Source organism: Camelus dromedarius, chromosome 3 (assembly GCF_036321535.1).
Source record: "Camelus dromedarius isolate mCamDro1 chromosome 3, mCamDro1.pat, whole genome shotgun sequence".
NCBI lineage: Eukaryota > Metazoa > Chordata > Mammalia > Artiodactyla > Camelidae > Camelus > Camelus dromedarius.
In genome coordinates, this window is record NC_087438.1 from 35,854,100 (window position 1) to 35,873,634 (window position 19,535).

The window sequence follows — 19,535 nt, forward strand, 5'->3', positions numbered from 1 at the left end:
CACCACAGTGGCCTTCTTAAATTCCTTGGCTGAGAGAAAATTATTAAGAGTTTTCCTGTATGTTTTCTGTTTGGTGATACAGGAGAGAGATTCTTAGAGACACAGGCACACTGCTTGATGTACAAGTGCTAAACTAAGACTAGAATGTTAAAAACCATAAAGAAGCTGAACAAACTCCAGGCAGTCTAAATATAAAGACAGAACCATACCTAGACACGTCACAGTAAAATTGACAAAAGCAGTATGAGAGAAAATCACATAAAGGAGAACAAGAATACAACTAATAGATCATCTCTCATCAGAAACAACAGAAACCAAAAAACTGTGCAATGACATAGTCAACCTATGGAAAGAAAAAAACCACATCAAAGAATTTTATACCCAGCAAAACTATTCTTGAAAAATGAAAGCAAAATAAAGATATTTCCAGATAAACAAAAGCTAACAATTTTCTGCTAGCAAACCTGAGCCACAAAAATACTAAAGAAATTTCTTCAGGATGGGAGAAATTACACCAGATGGTAACTTAAATCCCAACTGTATACTCCAGAATTCCAGTTCTATAAAGAAACCTATATTTTTCTTGTATCTTCAAACTCTTCACTATGATTCACTGTATCTCCTAATCATTAAATTGAGGAGACTTTCATTTAATTTCTTCTATCAATTTCTTTAAACATAACTGTTTAAAGCAAAAATAACAACAAAACTTTGTTGAGTTTAAAATGTATATGGATGTAATACATATGATAATAATAACCCAAAGTGTGTGGGGAGGTTGGAGGCACAGAGCTATGCTATGTACAAAGGGCTAATTTTGCTGTAAGAAAGTCAGAATTAACTTGAAGTAAATTATGATAAACAGATGTAATCCCTAAGAAACACACAAAAAAACCCACAAAAAATCAGGGTTAAATGTCAACAGAATACTTAAAATTTTATACTAAAAAATATTTATGTGATACAAAAGAAAACAGCATAGGAAGAATAGAAATTAAGAGAGATGAAAAAAGAAATTACACCTGAAACTAATATAATGTTATAATACGTTATAATATGTCAAGTTATATCACGATTTTAAAAAAGAGCCAGATGAGACAGAGAACACACAGCAAAATGGCAGACCTAAATTGAGATGGATAGTTACATTAAATGTAAATTAATTAAACACTGTAATCAATAAGCAGAGATTTTTTCAGACTAGATTAAAAAGTATAAACAAGATCTGAATTACATACATTAAATATCCAACAAACACACTTTAAATTCAAAGATTCCAATAAACTAAAAGTTTTACTTATGGAAATTATATACTATTCAAACAATAAACATAATAGGACTGGAGTGGATATATATTACTATCAAACAAAATAGACTTATAGCAAAAAATAATTCTAGAAATAGAGACATCTCATACTTAAAAGGGTACAGTAAGAAAAAATAACAGTTAAAAATGTTACACACTGAACAGCAGAATCACAAAATGAAATAAAAGCTGGCAGAAATGAAAGAATAAAAACAATTCAACAATTACAGTTAGAGATTTCAAACTCCTAAAGAATAACTGACAAAAAACCTCTGTAGAAAATTCATACAGATACAGAAGATTTGAATAACACTATTAATCGATTTGACCAAATTTATATGTACAGAACACTCAACCCCAAAACAGAAGAATACACATTCTCTTCAAATGTACATGGTATTATTCTCACGGACAGACCATATACTGGGCCATGAAACAAACCTCAATAAATTTAAAGGCATTCTAATCATACAAAGTATGTTCTCTGATCACAATATAATTAAACCAAAAATCAATGACAGAAAAATAAATAACTCATAGATCAAAGGAAAACACAAGGGAAATTAGAAAATATTTTCAGTTAAATGAAAATGAAGATACAACATATCAAAACTTGTGACATAGCTAATTAAGTTTATACCTTATGAAAAAATAAGAGCAAACAAAACTGAAAGCAAGCAGAAGAAAGTAAATCAAAACAGCAGAAATAAATGAAATTGAATACAGAACAACAAAGTCAGTGAACCCAAAAGGAACCAATGAAACTAATAAAAAGATCAACAAAATTGATAAACTTCTAGCAAGACCACTCAAGAGAAAAAGAGGTATGATACACATTATCAATGGCAGGAATGTAAGAGGGCTAGCTCTACAGTTCCTACAAACAGTAAAAGGATAGTAGGGAGACACTGTGAACAACTTGATGCCAATAAATTTGATAGTTTAGATAAAATGGACAAATTCCTTCAGAGACAAATGATTAACACTCATACAGGAAACAGATAACCTGAATAATCCTACATCTATTCTTAAAAATGAAACTATAGCTTAAAACATTCCCACAAAGAAAACTCCCATTCTAAATAGATTTACTGGTGAATTCTACAAAACATTTAATACCAAACATTTGATACCAAGTCTGAGCAAAAACTTCATAAGAAAACTACAAACAAGTAACACTCATGAACACAAAAGTAAAAATCCTTAATAAAATATTAGCAAATTGAATCCACTTAATATAAAAATTGTAAAACACCATGACTAAGTAGGGAGTTTATCCTTGGAGTTTATCCAACCCCTCCACTGTACAGTCTGGAACTCCAATTCTGTTGTTAAATTCCTCTATATTTCTTCATGTCTTCAAATTCTTCACTGAAGGTTTGCTACATCTCCTAGTCATTAAATTAAAGAGCATTTCCCTAGGATTCTGCTCGGTCCTGTATCACCATCAAAGCAGAGAATGAGATATCCACATCTCACACCTTAAGAGTCCAGTGTTGATCTCGATATCTTCATCACTCCTCAAAGTCATTTCTGGACCATTCTTTCCCTCTTATAAAAATGCTTGCTTACCTAAGCTCAAATCAACAGTATCACCTTCTACTATCTACTTCTCAACCACTTACCACTTAAGTAACTTTTCCCTCTTCAATCATTAAGACTTTATATCCATAGTGGTCCTCATATCATCACCTCAAAGCTTGCCAATCAATAGTCTCTCTATTCTTTGGCCTTGTTTATCACAGGGAGGTTCTCTTCCATTGTCAACATTTGTTTAATGTAAGTCTTCCCTGCTAGACTAAGCTCCTTAAAAACAGAAACCAGAGCTGTCTTGTTCACTGCTGAATTCCAAGCACATAGCACAATGGATCCTCTTAAATGCAAATACTGGGGACTACTAGTAGGCCTGTGTGACCACAATGACAATAAAGTGTCTGGGAATCATATATAAAAAAACAATCAAAGGATGTTTTACTAAGACAAAGTATTTGCTGGATGAATAAATAAAGGAAAATGATATTAGCTATTCTAAAATATAAAAAAGCCAAACATATAAAACAAGTAGGACTGACAATTCCAAGACGTGGGATGAGCAATAGACTCTGCTACTAATTAGCGACTTTACTTAATATAACTGGGCTTCTGTCTGCTCATCTACAAACTACAGGAATCAGACCTTTTGGGTTCCAAACATTCTCTTTCCATTCATGTCTAATAGTGCCGCAAATGTAGAAAGAAGCCCAACAAGTGTGTTATAAGAAGGCAACCTGCTGCATCCACTGATAGACCTTGAACAGTCTGCTGTTGTTCTTTTGGTTTGCACTAGGATGCGAAAGAAAAGTCCCTGCGCTTTCTGTCTGTCTGTGTGGCAGCCCAGATTGAATAGGGGAATACACCTGTAGCCTAAAAATGTTAAATACTTTCTTTCATATTGGAAAAAGATATTAATAGAATCTTCCTTGTTTTTACAGTAACAAATTTGGCTGTTTGGATCTATCACCTGTCGTCATAACTGGCTGGCCACTGCTTTCATCCACACAACACCAGGACTTAAAAGACAAATGGAACTGATGCCATCTTGAGCTTCATTTATTTTGATGTTGATTTATTTGGAGCGGAGGCATTGTTTTTGAGAAAAAAAATGTGTAGGTTGTCTAAAAATAAAATGCATTTAAATTCATCTGAAAAAAAAAAAAAAAAAAAAAAAAAAGAAGGCAACCTGAGGAGCTATAGCTATCAAAATATGAATGAAGTTACCCTACAAAAAATATACTCTATGAATACTAAGAGATAAAGAAAGCTTCATACATGGGTGGACTAGATCAGAAGTAAATGATAACCCATATGGGCAGCTATTGTTTATGTAATAATAAAAGTTTTACTGGAACACAGTTAACACTCATTTGCTAAAGGACTGTCTATGGCTGTTCTTTCCTGCTACAAAGGTAAAGTTGGACAGTAGTCAACATATGACCCACAAACCCTAAAATATATTTACCATCTAGAACTTTAAGAAAAAGCTTGCTTACCCTGGACTACATGATTTATAAAGTGCATTAAAATGCTCTTAAATAGAGGATAGGGATAAAATAGAAAATAAAGAGTAAGCAGAGAAAATAGATCAAACATGATTTCAATTCACCTCTCAGTGATTACACTAGCTTCTCTCTCTATGCCTGTGGATGGCTCATTTTTTCAATCATTGAAACCTTCTATTCCAAAAATACACAAGATAAAACAAGCATTAAAAATGTAACACGCACCTGCCCTCCTTCACTTTTTGTGCATTCCCTCGACATATGTAGTTTTCAATGTAACCATCACTGCAGTTGATTTTTGACCAGTCTGGGTCACAAACATCCAAGAAGTGAGGCCGCAGTCTGCCTATGGAATACTTGGCAATGTCAGTCAGAGACTGACTAGCAGCTGCACCAAATAAAAATGTTCCAATGGCTTTGTAAATAGTGGCTATGTAGTTATTCCTGATAAAGGAATTCGAGTGCAAGAGGTTAAAGTAAACAGACAGGGTTTCTCCAACAATCATCTGAAAAAGAAACAGAAAAATAGTATGTTAAAGAAGTAACCAGGCACTTTAAACAAAGAAAAAATAGAAAATAAAATTGTAAATCACAATAAAATCTTTGTTTAAAAAACACCTCCCCCCTTTTTTTCCCTCTACAAATGGAGAGCAACTTCAGATGTCTAATTCTAGACCACAAAAAAAGGTGTCAGATCAATTGTGAATACTGTTTACAGAGTAATGGTTAAGCCAAAATAATTTCAAAGTCTACCTTGAAACAGTAAGACCTTATTCCTTTGCTGGTATTCAAATAAACTGAGTCTTAATAAGTACACAATGATGTATCATGGAAACAAAAACCATGGTTTGTTCAAAGAACATAAACTTCCCCAAGGAGAACATCCCTTTTATAAGTACTTTTAACTGACAGAGGCTGCAATTTCATCAAACATTCCTTTGACTCAAAAACATCCATCATATTAAAAAGGATAAAATAGTTTCAGAGAGAGAAAAAGCTAATATAAAAGCAGGGACCCAACACTGAGGCCAAAGGGTAGAGAGGGCAGAGATTAACTGACAAGGCCTCCCAGTCCTGCCTCTCCTGGAGGCCTTTAGGGCCAACTGACTTAACAACTCTCATTAAAAGACCAAACACACTTGATGCTCTCCTTCTCCAAAAAAAATCTCAAGTGACTCCTTCCTCTTTATTTTTCACTGATTTTTGTAAAATGAGGGTTACAGCCTTCCCAGATTCTAGTAGAGTGTGTATGTGTGTAAGCATGCACCAGTATGAGTTTAACCTTTTTATGGTTTCCAAATACTTTCCAAATTCACAGACCAATACCTTGAGAAATCTGAAAAAGTACTGAATGGCAACATGATAAAAAAAAAATCACATTTGCTGATAAAATAAGCCACACTCTAGCTACCTGAGACCAAAATAAAAACATTCTGCTTGCTAATTTATGTTGGGTGGATATAAAATCACGAAGTTTCACTTAAGATACATACTAGGTTTACTGCTTCATCTTAAATTTACATAAACAATTTTACAAAGTTGTGAGGGTTATCTGGCTTCAGAGTGAACCCTTCCATAAGAGAAATAAACGGCTGCCTCCTGAAAGGGGTTTCAAGAATCTGATACCAAAAATTCTTTCCTCATTTGGCTCAATGGCTCCTAGAATTCCGTAATTAGAATGTTGTAACTCTGACAACTAGGCTATGAACTCAACAAAAGCAAGAATAAATTTTTAGTCGTTGAATGGAAAGCTAGTACTACCACAGTGACCTAAAACAGAGCTGGTGGTCAATAAATTTCAACTGAAGGTGCTACCTCTTGGGTTAAAAGTAAACACCCTTAAACACATTAAGCCCCACAGAAACATTTTCCTTGCATAATCATTAACGTGAATGACTTAATGAGACCTTTTCTGAGAGCAGGTCTCACAGGAGAATAAAACTAAATGCACTTCTGGGGATACAACACTTCCGCAACTGTGCTAAAGGTTCTCCCCCACGACTGCCTAGAGGTTCTGCATTAAAGTTAAGTCTCCGCAGACTGTTAAGGTGTTACAGCAACTGCCTTGATAGATTAGCAGCAAGAAAAGATTTCTCTAACATTTTGTTATAGAGTTGAACTCTGATAATTTTAATATATACCAAGTATATTAATCTACCACAATTTGAGCAGTTGAAACTTCCATACCTTAGCTGCCAGCATTTCTTGCATAAGCACTCAACTATTTTCCCAAAACAGGTATTGATGTCTGCGAGTCTTCCTGCTCATAATAATCATTGTTTAGGGCCAACCAACCCTGGTTCTTGCCACCGATGACTGAACATCAGGTCACTAGGACCATTTAGAGCAATGGGCACAGATTAAAAGCTGATTTACAGAAGCAATATAGCTGAAACTTAACCTGTAACACCAGGGAAGAGTGGGGGGCTCTAAAGCTGACAAGTGCTAGGTTAACTTACATCATTTTTTATCATGTACTCCATCTTTATTGAGAGAAATAGATAATAGAGATGTTCTAAATCAATTCTTCTAATTTAAATGTAAGGATATGTCTGCATTTCACCTACACAATAGCCATAGTTTTGTTTCATTTTAATACGTTATCCTGCCTTTTGAGCCATTTATGCCAACTCAGTCTTTAGTGAAGTCCACACTTAAGCTAACTGTATCCTATTCTTAGAGCTGGGATGACTTGTCATGTATTATTTACTCAGATTCTAAAGACAGGATAAATTATTAAAGAACTAAAGATAATGTTTGGGGGAGTAAAACAGAATACTTTTGAAGATCGAAGCTAATAATTATCTAAATCAGTGTGATCCAACCCTTGAAAACCTATGTACCACAGTATTTTCTCACCATCTCCTTTATATCTCCAAGATATATATACCAACCAAGATAATTTCATACAGCTCTACACTGTCCATATAGCTATGTGTCTTCCACTCAAGGCCCACCTTCCCAAACGAATATATAATCACTGGTATACTTTCACTCCTTCCTAAACACCTCAAAATGCCTCCATTCCCTTTATTCCACTGAATCTCTCTCCAAAAAAGTCATAATGGCCTTATCAATCAAACACATTTTTACCAACCCAAATCTTAATTTCTCAGAAGTATTTGATATCACTGACCATTTTATCCTTATTGAAATTCTCCCTTGGCTTCTGGGAAACTCTATTAATTCTGATTCTCTACCAGGCTTTCTCAGTCACTCATGTTTGTGAATCATTTGCACATCATGTCAAAGACCTGGCATGAAGTCTCAATCACGGTCATGATTTCTTTTTTAAAAAAATGATTTACTTTCTAGAAAATCAAATGAAACATAAACTAGTCTAACCAAGTGCTTCCTGAAAGAAGCTGAGTTAATGAATAAACTGAAATTGTTTTAAATTAATAGATAAAACCACTGCCTTAGGCAGTGTTTGTTGATACAGCTGATATGAAAACAGTACTTTTACAGTACCTTTAAACAGTCTGTTCTTTTTAAAGAAAACTATACGCAACTTACTTGATGTTTTATAAAGACAACTTTCTCACAGGTGATGGTGAAATAATCAAAACTTCCAAGTTAATAAAGTATAACTAATAAGTTTTTGCTGAGTGCCTCTCAGGTCCTGTGCTTGCTGTACAGGCTACATATAACCACACAGTGCCCAGAGCCAGCACCTTGTCCTGTTGCAGGCCTCTGGTCTGTAGCAGATTTCTGTAGTTTTGCTTGTGCAGCATCCTTCTTACTGAGACACAAAGAAAAGTAGAATTGACAAGTACATTGGTAGCAGTGTTTGAGTACTTGAATCTTGTCTGATATCAGCTATTACTTGCATAGAGAGTCCTACTAAAATTGTTGTAAATAGCTAGTAAACTCTCAGACACATATAAAAGGCCCTACTCATACTCCCTCTTTAATGGAAAGATCATAAATATGGCTTGCTTTCTTTTAATAGTAAAAACTCAGTGTAAAGACTTGTCTAGATTAAAGGGACCACCAATTTCTTAAAACTTCACTGTACTGTAGGAGAGTCACCAGCATTACTGCATAATCACTCCAGTTTCGTCCCAGCACTTAGGACATGCCAGGCTCCAGGGCAAGCAATGAGTATACCAAGATGAACAAGGCACCATCTCTGCCTTCAAGGAGCTCACAGTTTTGTGAAACAAACATTTGTGTAGCAGAAGTTTCCTCTTATTAATTTTACACCACAAATTATAAGTTTAACTTTCAGTGCTAAAAAGGAGCTGAGATCATTCTGCAATAAGATGTTAAATTTCTAAATTAAGAAGTTTTTTTTTAATACACTCCAAAACAGAGAAGATAGCATGCATATATATATAAAGCATGCATATATATATATGCTATTACCTTTTTAGCCTATCTCCTGGATAAGACCAAATTTTCTGCTTTTAACATACATCTTATTTCTAAAGATAAAACTTATGGAGGATAAAACTAAGTCATAGAATCTCTGAGTTGAGAGATTATAAAAATCATCTGGTCCAATCACTTAAAGTTTTCTCCCCAGAGCATATTTTCTAAGCATTCCCACCTGAAATCCTAGAAAATAGCAACTACTATTGTGTTTTAAGTACCAGTAAAAATTCTTTTATGTTCACTGCTAATTATACATAGAACTTTGGCTTTTCCCTCCTATTTCGGCCATTATCTAAAAATTATTTTAATTCTAAACATGGGTTTAATGAAATGTTAACATTAGTCAGCAATTTTTCTTTTCTAGAATCAGTAGCTAGAAAGTAGGCTCATATACACAGTTTCAGTAAGTCATAAAATAATATCCTAGGTATAAAGTATGCTAGAAATATATTGACATAAAAGTCACCTATTGGATTATTACTGAAACAATAACAAGTTAGAGCTCTAAAAAAATCACAGTGACTTGAAAAACATCAGCATAAAACCTACACAGATTCAGTAAGATTATTCTCATTATACACTGTTACTCTTCTGTCCCCACTTAAAATAGCTGAGTTTATTTTGAACAAATAACATTAAAGGTTACAAAAAAACATTGTTTTACAGGGTTACACATTCAATCATTAACACAGATTAACACAAAATTAAGCCAATTGCCCAAAAGTGATAAACTTGGAAAAGTGGATTTAACTTACAACGATAATACTGAATGGAATGATTATTCCACCTAATAACGGATAAGGTATGGTGTCTTCTTTGTAAGGGTACTTGATGGACTCATCATTACAGAATAATCCTCGTTGGAAGGGGGTATGCCTTGAAGTAAGAATTGCAAAAGGCAATCCAGCTAGCAAAAGGAATAAATGAAAATATCATTAAAAAGGAAATATCAAAACTAATAAATGGCAATAATTATCCCAGCGACGGTGTTTAAAATATTTTTTCCATGAAAATAAGAGCACATGGAAAAAGGAAATGCAGCAACACATGCAACAGAAGTTAGAAAAATTACAGTTTAGGGTAAAGATCTTTTTTCTACAGGAAATAACACCTCCAAGTCCTCTATTAACCAATTTAATCAAAAGCAACTTCTTCCCTTCATTTTTACCACAATACACTCATCTGTTTTGGAGGAAAAAAAATCTCTTCTCATGCTCTTGTCATTTAATCATAGGGTTTTCAACATTATTTCCAAACCAATTTGTCACGATCTTAGCTTCCAAAAGGAAAACAGCATTTTGATATTCCCCATTTTATCTTGATATTACTACCACATTTAGACAGGTCATAGTCACTGGCTTAGCTATCAAGGTATCTAAATAAAGTTTATCCACTCATTTCTGTAATGTCTACAGCAAATTTAGAGCTGCTGTGAAAAGGAGTCTGAACTTAAAGCAAGTTCCTTAAGAAAAGATGGACAATGGAGTCAAGCACAAAAGCACCTAAAAGACAGCTCTCTGTTTTCATCATCAATGTCTTCCCTAAAGATCATGTCCCACATTCACCTCCTAAAATGTCTGAACTTTTGCCTAAATGTGAACTTTATGAATTCAGTCCTCTTTTACTTCACTCACTGTACCCAGCATCCTAATTCATACTGCAGCATACTGACTAGGACACCTTTCTTAAAAAGACAAGAGTTCAGCAGAAACCCTCAACATGAGGTCTGCTTCAAGACTTTTCAAATTATGGACAGGTCTCTCCCTAAATGACCAATTCTCCCAGCAGTAATATCATAACCACTAAGTTAACATACTCACTGTATCTTCAAGTGTTCTTTCTGTGAAGCACCAAGTCTTGATGAGACCATTTACAGTCCCTATCAGTTCCACTAAGCCCTAAAGGCTCAATGACAACCAAGCCTCTGTCACAATGCCTGATGCATATACTACTAATATTAAATGTGTTCAATCTCTAAGGGCCAAATGAAAAGGAGACGCATGTTCCTGGTTCTTTTTATTTATCTTCCTGTTTTTCATTTAGACTCTGAATACATGAACCAAAGTTTATTTCTTTGTGTTAGCCAATTTGCCAAGCTGTCAACCCATTCGAAGTCTTTATGATGCAAGGAGTGGACAAAAAGGCAGAGTAGGAAGACCCTGAGCTCAGCTCTTCCAATAGGCACAGCAAAATTACAACTATTTACAGAGCAACTATCAATGAGAGTGACCTGAAGATTAATGCAAAAGATCTTCTACAGCAAAAGATAAAAAAAAAGAAACCACAACAAGACATGCAAGGGTGAAGACGCAGTACAGTCATCACCCATACTTCCGGGGTAGGCAACCCACAAATGAGAGGATAATTGTAATTGCAGAGGTTTTCCCCAAGAAGGGAAGGGTCTTATCTTCACATCAGACTCCTCAGCCCAGAGTCCTGCACAAAACTCCCAGAATGTTTGGCTTTGAAAGCCAGCAGGGCTCAGTCTGGGAGAGCCAGAGGACTATGGGAAATACAGACTCTATTCTTAAGAGAGTGCACATAAAATCTCCTATGTTCTAATACCCAGGGCAGAAGCAGTTATTTGAATGGAGCTTGAGTAGAACTCACTTGCTGGGAGAGCCTCCCAGAGACGTAGAGGCAATTGAAACTCACCCTGGGGACAAAGATGCTAGCAGCAGACACTCTGGGGAGCTCATCCCACCATCACAAGGATACTGGTGCTGCTAAGTGCCATTTTAGAATCCTTCCTCTAGCCAATCAGTGCCAGACCAGCCCTACCCACCAGATGGCACCAACCCTGAGATGCCCCAAGCCAGAAGGCTAGGTGGGTAGGAATACAGATCCACCCACCAGAAGGTCAGCTGCTGTAGAACCCACTGAACTCTCAGCCACCTAAGAACACAGCCTGCCCACCACAGGACCGAGGACCTGACTCCACCCACGAGGGGACCACTGCTAGCCCTGAGACCCCGGAAACACCGCCTACACACACACAACTAGCTAACTAACCCAGCTCCACCTACCAGCATGCCAGCACTAGCCCTAGTCCTGGCCTCACACACCAGTGGTCAGGCACCAGCCCTGGGATCCACTAGGCTCCAGCCCAACCCACCTGTGGCAGACACCACTGCTGGGATCCCTAGAGCCCTGCAGCTACAAACTCTGGGACCCAGCTCTGTTCAAAAGTGGGCTGGCACCAGCTGTGGGACACCCTGAGCCCCAGCACTGCCCACAGTGGGCTGACACCAGCTTCAGAACCTCCTGGCCCCATAGCCAAAGACCCCAGAACCAAGCTCCAACCATCAGTGGGCCAGCAATAGCCCCAGGTTCCCCTGGGCCCCAACACGGCCCACCAATAGCCCAATCTAAGCCCCATGACCACTGCATCCCCACAGCAAGCTGTGTAAAGACACATTCCACCTGCTAGTAGTCTGGCACCACCTGGGACACCCAGCCCCACCCACCACCAGCTGGCAGCCTCCATCCAAGGCAAGGCCTGGCAACCAGTGGAACCAAGGGCCACCCATGCCTACCAGTGCACCCACAGTTGTTAGCCAGTCACAAAAGAAGGACTGATGCAGCCCACATAGAGAGCATCCCTAGAACATATAGATCTGATGACCAGAGGGAAGTATGGTGCTGGACCCCATAGGACATTTCCTACATAAAGCTTCTTCTCCAAGATCAGGAAATATAACCAACCTACTAAATACAAAGAAATAAAAACAGTGAATTAGGCAAACTGAGGTGACAAAGAAACATGTTCCAAGCAAAGAAAGAAGATAAAACCCCAAAAGAACTAAGTGAACTGGAGATAAGCAATCTACCTGATAAAGAGTTTATGGTAATGATCATGAAGCTGCTCAAAGAACCTGGAAGAAAAATGGATGAACAGAGTGAGAATTTACAAGTTTTTAACAGAGTTAGAAAATGTAAAGAACCAAATAGAGCTGAAGAATACAATAGCTAAAATAAAAAATACACTAGAAGAAACCAATGGTAGATTAGAAATACAGAAGAATGGGTCAGTGAACTGGAAGACAGAGTAGTGGAAATCACTGAAGCTGAAGAGAAAAAAGAATAAAAACAAATAAGGACAGTTTAAGAGATTGCTGGGAAAATATAAAGCTTACAAACATTCACATTATAGGGGTCCCAGAAGGAGAAGAGAGAGAGAAAGGGGCAGAGAACATACCTGAAGACGTAATAGCTGAAAACTTCCCTAATTTGGGAAAGGAAACAGACATCAAGATCCAGAAGCACACAGAGCCCCAAACAGGATCAACCCAAAAAGGACCACACCAAGAACATTATAATTAAAATGGCAAAAATTAAAAATACAGAGAGAATATTGAAAGAAGAAAGGTAAAAGCAATGAGTTACATACAAAGGAACAGCCATAAGGCTATCAGTTGACTTTTCGGCAGAAACTCTACAGAATAGAAGGGAGTAATATGATATATTTAAAGTGATGAAGAAGTAAAAGCCTATGACCAAGAATACCCTACCCGGCAAGGGTTTCATTCAGATATTAAAGAGAGACCAAAAGTTCTACAGAGAAGCAAAAGCTAAGAGCTCAATATCAGGAAACCAGCTTAACAAGAAATGTTAAAGGGACTTCTCTAAGTGGAAAAGAAAAGGTCACAATTAGAAATATGAAAACTATGAAAGGAAAAAAATCTCATTAGTAAAGGCAAATATACAGTAAAGGTAAGCAGATCAATCACTTATAAAGCTAGTAGAAAAGTTAAAAGACAAAAGTAGTAAAGTCATCTATATCTAAAATAAGTTATAAAGAGAAATACAAAACAAAGGCATGTAAAATATGATGTCACAAACAATAAACCGGGGGGAGGAATTTATATGTAAATATTTATTTATTTATTTATTTATTTATTTATTTATTATATTCATATTTATATGAAGTATGTTTAAATTACATTCAAACTTAAGAAATGAACAATTTTATATATATATGTAGTTATATACAAAAAAAATATATATATATATGCACACACCACATGGTAACTACAAACTAAAAATCTATAATAGATACACATAAAAAAGCGAGAAAAGGAGTCTAAACGTAACATTAAAACACTAAAGATAGTCATCAAACAAGGAAAGGGCAAAAGAAGAGACAAAAAAGAACCACAAAACAACCCTAAAACGATTTACAAAATGGCAGTAAGTACATATATATCAATAATTACTTTAAATGTAAATGGACTAAATGCTCCAATCAAGAGACAGTGAGGGGCTGAATCCACACAAAAACAAGATCTATATATATGCTGCATACAAGAGATTCATTTTAGATCTAAAGACACACATAGGCTAAAAGTGAGAGGATGGAAAAAGTATTCCCAAACTTATATGGGCATTAATCTATGACAAAGGAGGCAAGAATATACAATGAGAGAAAAACAGCCTCTTCAATAAATGGTGTTAGGAATAACTGAACAGCTACATACAAAAGAATCAAACTGGACTACTCTCTCATACCATGCACAAAAATAATCAACACAGATTAAAGACTTAAGTGTAAGACCTAAAACCATAAAACTTCCAGAAGAAAACATAGGCAGTAAGCTCTCTGACATCAGTCTTAACAATATATTTTTGGATATGTCTCCTCAGGCAAGGGAAATAAAAGCCGAAAGAAACAAGCTGAAAAGCTTTTGCACAGCAAAGGAAACTCAACAAAACAAAAAAGCCACCTACTGAATGGGAAAAAATTTCTGCAAATGATGTATCTGATAAGGAGTTAATATCCAAAATATATTTTAAAAACTCATAGAACTCAACACCAAAACAAAATCAAATAACCTGATTTTAAAGTGGGCAGAGGATATGAATAGACATTTTCACAACGAAGACATACAAGTAGCCAACAAACACATGAAAAGATGTTCAACATCACTAATCACCAGAAAAATACAAATCAAAACCACAACAAGATGTCACCTCACACCTGCGAGAATGGTTATTATCCAAAAGACAACACATAACAAGGGTTGGCAAGGATGTGGAGAAAGGAGAATCCTCATACAATGTTGGTGGGAATGTAAATTGGTGCAGCCACTATGGAAGACAGTATGTAAGTTCCTCAAAAAAATAAAAATAGAACTACCATATGACCCAACAATTCCACTCCTGGGTACTTGAAAAGATAAATGTACCTCTGTTCACTGAAGTACTATTTATAATAGCCAAGATATGGAAGCAAACTAAGAGCCCAACAACAGATGAATGGATAAATAAAATGTGGTGTGGGTGTGTGTGGGTGTGTACAACAAAATATTACTCAGCCATTAAAAAAAAAAGAAATCTTGCCATTTGGGACAACATGGATGGACCTAGAGGGTATTAGGCTAAGTGAAGTAAGTCAGACAGAGAAAGGCAAATACTCTATGATTTCACCTGTATGTGGAACCTAAAAAAACAAAACAAATGAACAAACATAACCAAAGTCATAGATACAAAGAACAAACAGGTGGCTGTCAAAGGGGAGGAGGCTGGGAGAAGGAGAGAAATAGGTGAGGAAGATTAAGAGGTACAAACTTTCAGTTACAAAATAAATGAGTCACAAGTATGAAATGGACAGCGTGGGGAATATAGTCAATAATTACATAGTATCTTTGTATGGTAACAGATGATAATGAGATTTACCATGGTGATAATTTTGAAATGTATAGAAATACAGAATCACTGTATTGTATACCAGAAACTAACATAATGTTGTAGGTCAATTATACTTCAAAAACAAACTACAAACTCATAAAGAAAGAGATCAGATTTGTAGCTACCAGAGGCGTTGGTTGGGGGGAAGGGGAATTAAATAAAGACAGTCAAAAGGTATAAACTTCCACTTATAAGATACATAAGTGCTAGCAATGTAATGTGCAACACAATAAAGATAACTAACGCTGCTGCACATTATAAACTGTTAGTAGAGTTCCTCCTAAGAATTCTCATCACATTGAAAAATTTTTTTTCTGTTTCTTTAATATATCTGTATGAGATGATGGATGGTCACTAAACCTATTGTGATAATCATTTAAAATTTTCAAAAAATTAATGAAGTCTCTTTTGACTTGAAAAAAATAAACAGTAACATTCTTAGACTTTCAAGAGGAATGAATAGTCAGAGACAATATTAGTACCTAGATAAAGTTTCCAATACTACCTTTAACCATTTCAGTACAAATATTTTCACTTCAGGTAATTAAAACAAACAAACCAACAACAATAAATAATTTATCTAGCCAACTAAATATTCATTAAAGAACAGGTTTATAATGTGGCTAGAACCTGAGAATTTCAGAGAATGGAAAACATGTTATAGGAAAGAAATATTACAAATAAAATAAGGTAAATAAACCTAACAACTCTTAGCTTGCAAGTTTATGCTAAAAGTAAATATTACCTTAGCTAATTTGATTATGCTAAGTGGAAGGAGAAGAAAAAATGGAGTAAATCAAAGTCACAGAAAATTCTTACACTAAATTTTAACTATGAATTAGAGGGCTTTTTTTCCTTAGAGCTCTCTACAATTGGCAAGTGGATAATTAGAATTTAATTTATTATCGCTTTCCTTACCATTTATCTAGTGAAGACAATAATTAAAAAGGCAAACGATTGTTTAAAAAAGAAAGTCTTTAAGATGCTTACAAGGTTCCCAAAGCTATAGTTCTAGTAAATCCAACATTACAAAAATTAAACTAGAGCTGACTTTTCCAACTGATCTTTATACTATCTCTCATATGTTAATTTAGACTATCCTCTGATTCACCAAATTATTTGCATGGAGAATAATGGAGTGAAATGCCCAAGTCTTTACTACAATTCACAGTTACAAACCTTTTGCACTTATAATCACACCTGTGGAGGTTGAATACTCAGATCCATAATTTTAATTGTTGCCAGCCCTATGAAGTAACTAAACATGCACTCATCCTTCAACCAATAACAATACTCTAACTCATAAGCAAATTTATTTTGTATTTACAAAGAACTGCCGCTTCTAGAATTCATTTTACTTGTAGGAACTCTATACATAATGGAAATTTGCAGTGACTACAATGCATTTCCAAATTGGTTGAATTTTTTAATGAGCATTTCTTTCTTTTGGAGTAAGAAAAGATACGTAGTACAGAAATTAAATCCACATGTGATTAGTGTCTAATACTCAATAGGCTTTATACCCTTATTCTCAAGAAAAATTCATAATAAACCCAAATATACTGAAAAATGTTAACAAGAATATCCATTAACATTAAGCTGTCTTAACAATTCTCCAATGAAGAGAAAATGCTCAGTATCGCTAATTATCAGAGAAATGCAAATCAAAACTACAATGAGGTATCACCTCACACCAGTCAGAATGGCCATCATTAAAAAGCCCACAAACAATAAATGCTGGAGAGAGTGTGGGAAAAAAGGGAACCCTCCTACACTGTTGGTGGGAATGTAGTTTGTTGCAGCCATTATGGAAAACAGTAAGGAGATTCCTCAAAAAACTAAAAATAGAGTTACCCTATGATCCAGCAATCCCACTCCTGGGCATGTATCCAGAGGGAATTCTAATTCAAAAAGATATATGCACCCCAACGTTCACAGCAGCACTATTTACAATAACCAAGACATGGAAACAACCTAAATGTCCACTGACAGATAAAGAAGCTGTGGTATATTTATACAATGGAATACTACTCAGCCATAAAAAAATAAAATAATGCCATTTGCAACAACATGGATGGACCTGGAGATTGTCATTCCAAGTGAAATAAGCCAGAAAGAGAAAGAAAAATACCATATGATATCACTCATATGTGGAACCTAAAAAAAAAGACACAAATGAATTTATCTACAAAACAGGAACAAACTCACAGACACACCAAACAAATTTATGGTTACCAAGGGGAAAGGGGGTGGGAAGGGATTAATTGGGAGTTTGAGATTTGCAAATACTAACTACTATATATAAAGTAAACAATAAAGTTTCTTCTGTAAAGCACAGGAAACTGTATTTAACATCTTATAGCAATCTATAATGAAAAAGAATATGAAAATGAATATATGTATGTATATGTATGACTGAAACATTATGCTGTACACCAGAAATTGACACACTGTAAACTGACTATACTTCAATTAAAAATAAAAAAACCCACTAGGTTGTTTTTTCTCCTTTGACCACAAAAACTATGTTAGAAATTATTCTTAGATTTAGAAGAAAATTTTGTGGGTATTTTTGAGGATAGAAGGGAAATAAAATCACATACAAGTGTAATTAGTCCATTTTTTAAAATGGGAATATTCAAGTGGGCAAATATTGAGTGAATCCATTGTGCAAGGAATTCTGCTAGGCAAGATCAGGAATACAAAGTTGAATAAGGCACAGTACATATTTACAGCAGAGAATAAACAGAGGTACAGAGAGCTATGAAGTTTCAAAAGAGAACTAGAACTAGTGAGGCTCTAAGTGGTGATATTCAAAAAGATACTGGTTATCTGAGTCAGAATCTCAGTAGAGTGGGTCTAGCAGGGAGACAGAAATTTAGGGATATAAAGTATCCCTGAAGCCACAGGGTAAAAGAAATTGTGTAAGATGGACATGAAGTGAAAAGAAGTGAAAGGTGAAACATGAGGCAATAACATTAAAGGGATGAGCACAGCAAGAGAATCTACTGAGGTAGTTGACTTGATGGGCTGAGGGAAGGTCAGGAGAAAGCAGCACCGTTGAGGCCAAGTCCAAAGACAGCATTTCAGGAGGTGGTGCTTGGTCCACAGTGTCCAACAGGTTTTCAATTGCCAAACTTAATACAAGTCGTTTTAATAAGAAAGAAGGGGTAGAAACCAGACCACAGAGGTTTTAGTAAGGAATGAAAAGAATATAAGCATGAATCTACCACAAATGCACACTATCCTTTTGAGAGTTTGAATGAAGAGATTGTATCACAGAATGCCTTAGAAATATTTTAGAATTAATACTAATATATAATGGAAAAGAACCTGAAAATACATGTGTGTATATATATACATATATATGTATATGTATAAGTGAATTGCTTTGCTGTATACCTGAAAGTAACACTGTAAATCAACTATACGTCAACAAAAAATTAAAAATTTTTAAAAACCAATAATATTTGTAATCTCTCATATAAACCCATGAGATGTATCACATCAAAGTCATTATCCAATGCCATTTCATTTTCACTAAATAACTAAACCTGAATGTAGCTCCCCCAAAAGAAGGATGGAAAGAAAGACCAAATCACTAAGTGTTCACTGACCCACTCAGGGCTGAAAAAGATGAGCTAGTCCAGAGTCCTGTTCTGGAAACTTTGGAACTGAAACAAAGACTGACTCAGTCAGAGCTGGCAAACAGCACTGGGCCATGCACAAAAAACACTGGCTGAAGAGGCCGAAGACAAAGGAGGTCTGCAAAGAAAACAGAAGTGACTAGTCTGACCTCTGAGAACGAGAAAAGGTGAAAGCAGCTTTGGTTCCCCACTGCCAAAGGGCCGTGCTGATCTTCCTGCTTTGGGGTTGTTAGTGCGCCCTGTACCCTTTCAACAAAACTCAGTTTTACTTAAGCTAGTTAGAAAGAGATTCTACTCTTTGTAACCAATAGAGCTTTTTTATGTGGAATTATACACTGAAAGATACAAACATTAAGATCCTTGACAAACTGTTCTAGAAAGGTTATTCTGCATCACCAATTTATTCTACCAGCCACAGTATATAAATGTGTAGAGAAATACAAAAATTTAAAGATATCTGATGCTATCTTTAACACTTAC

General features: G+C 35.5%; 1 protein-coding gene and 1 non-coding gene across 5 annotated transcripts in view; one reads left to right on the forward strand and one right to left on the reverse strand.

The window, feature by feature from the left end:
- PLPP1 (phospholipid phosphatase 1) overlaps positions 1–19,535 on the reverse strand; it is a 91,881-nt gene that overhangs the window by 24,346 nt on the left and 48,000 nt on the right. For 2 of the 4 annotated variants that reach the window (XM_031445185.2, XM_064480667.1), the window contains exon 3: positions 4,570–4,850. In XM_031445185.2, the coding sequence (XP_031301045.1) occupies positions 4,570–4,850 (281 nt within the window). Of the gene's footprint in view, positions 1–4,569; positions 4,851–8,018; positions 8,094–9,476; positions 9,629–19,535 lie in introns of those variants that run through there. The other 2 variants (XM_031445192.2, XM_010977766.2) reach the window with 2 other exon arrangements.
- Positions 3,577–3,704, forward strand: LOC116152380 (small nucleolar RNA SNORA31). The gene has a single exon (XR_004136019.1). It is a non-coding gene; the product is annotated as a small nucleolar RNA SNORA31 (small nucleolar RNA).